This window comes from Octopus sinensis, unplaced genomic scaffold (assembly GCF_006345805.1).
Source record: "Octopus sinensis unplaced genomic scaffold, ASM634580v1 Contig01217, whole genome shotgun sequence".
Classification (NCBI taxonomy): domain Eukaryota; kingdom Metazoa; phylum Mollusca; class Cephalopoda; order Octopoda; family Octopodidae; genus Octopus; species Octopus sinensis.
This window is the reverse complement of record NW_021824664.1, coordinates 30,768-34,844: the sequence shown is the minus strand read 5'-3', so window position 1 is coordinate 34,844 and position 4,077 is coordinate 30,768. Positions and strand designations below refer to the sequence as shown.

Sequence of the window (4,077 nt, the reverse complement as noted above, 5' to 3'; positions counted from 1 at the left end):
CGGTCACTAACAATTTCGGACATATCATGTGACTGTTGTGAACCTCTATGCTTTTCAGAATGCATGGAAAATAGTTGTCTGTCAATGTCTATTCCGGACACGTTATCAGGCTGTTGCGAACCAGAATCAATATCAGATATAGGAGCTGATGCAAACCTGACATTTACAACATGCAGACACAAATGCCATACAATATTTACCGGTGAGATTACAAGATATATCGATCCAGGCACGGGAAGTGAGACTGCTCTACTGCAAGAAAAAGGTGCTTATTCACAATATATTGACAGAACACAAATGGAAACTGAAAGCAAAGATGTTAAGGCAAAAGAGGATGACACTGAAACAAATGGCGATAAAATTAAATCGCCCATAATAGTTGAAGTCACTGACTTTGAACAACAACAATTAGATAAAGATTCTGCTATATCACCACAGATTGTTGAAATGCCAGATGAGACTGTTGCATTGGCACATGTAAAGGATATAACAGAAGAACCCCCAGTGGAAATAATAGAGCTCAAAGATGAAGAGGAGCCAGAAAGCGAACAGAGTGAAGCAAGGATAATTGATTCTGAAAAAGTAAGAACCGATTTGCAACTGCTGCTACAAAAGGATACTACAGAAGAGTATAAAGCTGTAGCACCAACATCGACTGCGGAACATGACATACTATCATATCCGCCTACACCCATGTCATCTCCAGCTCTATCAAGAACAGAACTCTATGAAGATGATATAGAACCTGCTCCTCCAGCGTATACAGAGGAAGTCAAAGAAGAACCTATACACCTAGAAGAGACCATTGAAATTACAGAAAAACCTGCTCCAGTATGCGCAATTCAAGTCCGAGAGCCAGAAATACTTGTAGTTGAAGTCACAGAAGGACCACCTTCGGAAACATCTATGAGCGAGACAGTTGAAGAGCCTGCTACAGAAATAGTTTTAACTGAGATCACTGAAGAGCCTATTACAGAAATATTTTTAGCTGAGATCACAGAAGGGCCTGCTGCAGACATAGTTTTAACTGAGATGGTTGAAGAGCCTGCTGCAGAAATAGTTTTAGCTGAGACGGTTGAAGAGCCTGCTGAGGAAATAGTTTTAACTGAGACGGTTGAAGAGCCTGCAGCGGAAATAGTTTTAACTGAGATCACAGAAGAGCCTGCTACAGAAATATTTTTAGCTGAGATCACAGAAGGGCCTGCTGCAGACATAGTTTTAACTAAGATCACAGAAGAGCCTGATGAGGAAATAGTTTTAACTGAGACGGTTGAAGAGCCTGCTGCGGAAATAGTTTTAACTGAGACGATTGAAGAGCCTGTTGCGGAAGTGTTCGTAGCTGAGGTCATCGAAGAGCCTCCTCTACCAGACATTGTAACTGAAGCCGTTAAAGAATTATCTTCACCAGAAATCATTCTTGAGACAGTAGAAGATATTACACCTGAGCCCGTTGAAGAGCCCGCTCCACCAGAAATTATTCCTGAAATAGAAGAGCCCGCTCCACCAGAAATTATTCCTGAAATAGAAGAGCCCGCTCCACCAGAAATTATTCCTGAAACAGAAGAGCCCGCTCCACCAGAAATTATTCCTGAAACAGAAGAGCCCGCCCCACCAGAAATACTTGAGGTTGTTGAAGTTCCACCTTCACTAGAAATTATTCCCGAGACAGTGGAAGAGCCATCCATTGAAGAAATTACACCTGAGGTCGTTGAAGAGACCGCTCCACCAGAAATTATTATTGAGACAGTGGAAGAACATACTCCAACAGAAATTATACCTGAAGTCGTTGAAGAGCCAGAATTTGTACTCCGGAAAGAGATGGTTTTGCCTGTATCTGTAGTTGAGGAGGAAGAAAAGCCCACTCTACTAGAATCAGTACCTGAGGCCGTAGAAGAAACTGCTCCACCAGAATCTGTACCTGAGATTGTGGAAGAAGTGGTTCGAACAGACATTTTAGCCGAAACAGTGGAAGAACCCGCCCCACCAGAAATAATAATTGAAGCCGTAAAAGAACTTCCTCCACCAGAAATTATAGTTGAAGCCGTGCAAGAACCCGCCCAACCAGAAATAATAATTGAAGCCGTAAAAGAACTTCCTCCACCTGTAATTATACTTGAAGCTGTACAAGAACCCGCCCAACCAGAAATAATACTTGAAGCCATACAAGAGCCTGCTCCAACAGTATTTACAGCGGAAATAAAAGAAGTACCTGCGCCACCGGTATACATAACTGAGGTCACAGAAGCTGTTGAGCCATTCGTATGTGTGGCTGAGGTTATGAGAGAGCCTATTTTCTCAGTATGTGACCCATGCGTATGTGTGACTGAGGTTAGGAAAGAGCCTGTTTGCTCAGTATGTGACCCATACGTATGTGTGACTGAGGTTAGGAAAAAGCCTGTTTGCTCAGTATGTGACCCATGCGTGTGTGTGACTGAGGTTAGGAATAAACCTGTTTGCTCAGTATGTGAGCCATGCGCATGTGTGGCTGGGGTTATGGAAGAGCCTGTTTGCTCAGTATGTGAGCCATGCGCATGTGTGGCTGAGGTTATGGAAGAGCCTGCTCGCTCAGTATGTATAGCTCAGGTCGTTGAAGGGCCTCCTATATCCGTGTGTATTGATCAGGTGAAAGAACCTCTTCCGAAGGTAATACAGATAACAGAAAACTTGACTCCACCACCACCAACAACATTTGAACTAAGTGAAGACTCTCATTCATCAGTTATGGTTTATGATAGTGACGATGAATTTGAAATACTTATAACAATCACTGGACTCACCCATTACTGTTGTCTACAAAACTTTAATATTGAGATCTCAGAAGAAATTGACACACCATTATGCAGAGTAGAGTTCGCAGATTGTACTGGTAAGTCAGTTAGATCTTATGACATCATGGAAACAACTATGACACCATGCACCTCCACTCAAATTATAAATACTTCTTGTCCATCTGTGTGTACACCTGGCTGCGTACGTTTCCCTACACATGTAACGCACCCTGTAAAAACAGTTTATATATACGAGTAAGGTGAGAAAGTATTGCGCTCGTGTAAGCCCACAAATGGATCTCCAAGTCTGAGCAAATAATAAATATATTTGGTTTGATTGTAAATGTCTGTTAGTTTCAATTCTTTTAAGCGTGCAATATATGAAAAATGGTTTGTTTTCTTACATTTTACTAGTTTTAGTCCTGTGACTGCACTGCGGCCGTACTGGGTGGCAATATGAACAAATTGAACCCAGTACATGGGGATTTTAATATCTAGAGCATTATTCTATCGGTTTCTTTTGCCGAGCCACTGCTAAGTTACATGAACGGAAACAAAACAGCACTAGTTGTCAGTCAGTGAGGAGACACATAAAGACACAAAAACACGCACACACATGCCCACACAAATACATAGACGCACACACCACACACACACACACACACACACATATATATATAGATACGACTGGCTTCAATACAGTTTCCGTCAACCAAATTCATTTGCAAAGCATTGGTCTTCCCGGGATTGCAGTGTAAGGCACTCGCCCAAGGTACTGCATAGAGGGACTGAAACCGAAACCACGTGGTTAACGCATAAAGTGAAGTAAATGAAAGCAAATGTCGTAGACGATTAAGTAAATCATCCATTTTTAAAACTACAAAATAAAAATATTTTTAATATTTATAACAAAACAAAGGCGGCGAGCTGGCAGAAACATTAGCACGCCGGACAAAGTGCTTAGCGCTATTTCGTCTGTCTTTACGTTGAGAGTTCAAATTCCGCCGAGGTCGATTTTACCTTTCATCCTTTCGGACATTGCCTTTCATCCTTTCGGGGTCGATAAATTAAGTACCAGTTGAATACTGGGGTCGATCTAATCGACTGGCCCCTCTCCCCAAAAGATTTCGGGTCCTGTGCCTAGAATAGAAAAAGAAATATATATTTATAACAAACCCTAAACAGCAAGCGCTTCTCCAGATTAGAGTAGGTGGGTGAGTAACTAGGTGAATTAGGGTTTGTAAGTATATATATATATATATATAGGTATAAAAATTATATATAAAGAAACAAGAACGTGAACTACACA

The 4,077-nt window shown here is 41.5% G+C and overlaps 1 protein-coding gene across 8 annotated transcripts; it reads left to right on the top strand.

The window, feature by feature from the left end:
• Nucleotides 1-247: 247 nt before the first annotated feature.
• On the top strand, nucleotides 248-3,112 carry LOC115227011 (probable serine/threonine-protein kinase kinX). 8 transcript variants are annotated; one of them, XM_036498488.1, is made up of 5 exons: nucleotides 248-954; nucleotides 1,189-1,461; nucleotides 1,579-1,704; nucleotides 1,783-2,274; nucleotides 2,545-3,112. In XM_036498488.1, the coding sequence occupies exons 1-5, from the start codon at nucleotides 298-300 to the stop codon at nucleotides 3,025-3,027; spliced, it is 2,031 nt and encodes a 676-aa protein (XP_036354381.1). In that variant the 5' UTR covers nucleotides 248-297; the 3' UTR covers nucleotides 3,028-3,112. The 8 variants fall into 8 exon arrangements, with proteins under 8 accessions (XP_036354381.1, XP_036354380.1, XP_036354376.1 ...); XM_036498487.1 differs by having other exon boundaries at nucleotides 1,150-1,461; XM_036498483.1 differs by having other exon boundaries at nucleotides 248-1,173; nucleotides 1,213-1,461.
• The last annotated feature ends 965 nt before the right edge of the window (nucleotides 3,113-4,077 follow it).

Coding starts and splice junctions, on each gene's coding strand:
- LOC115227011 (XM_036498480.1), top strand. CDS start 298: ATGGAAACTGAAAGCAAAGATGTTAAGGCAAAAGAGGATGACACTGAA. Junction 1,462..1,578: donor CTGAGCCCGTTGAAGAGCCC/GCTCCACCAGAA, acceptor CCCGCTCCACCA/GAAATTATTCCTGAAACAGA. Junction 1,705..1,782: donor TTGAAGAAATTACACCTGAG/GTCGTTGAAGAG, acceptor ATTATACCTGAA/GTCGTTGAAGAGCCAGAATT.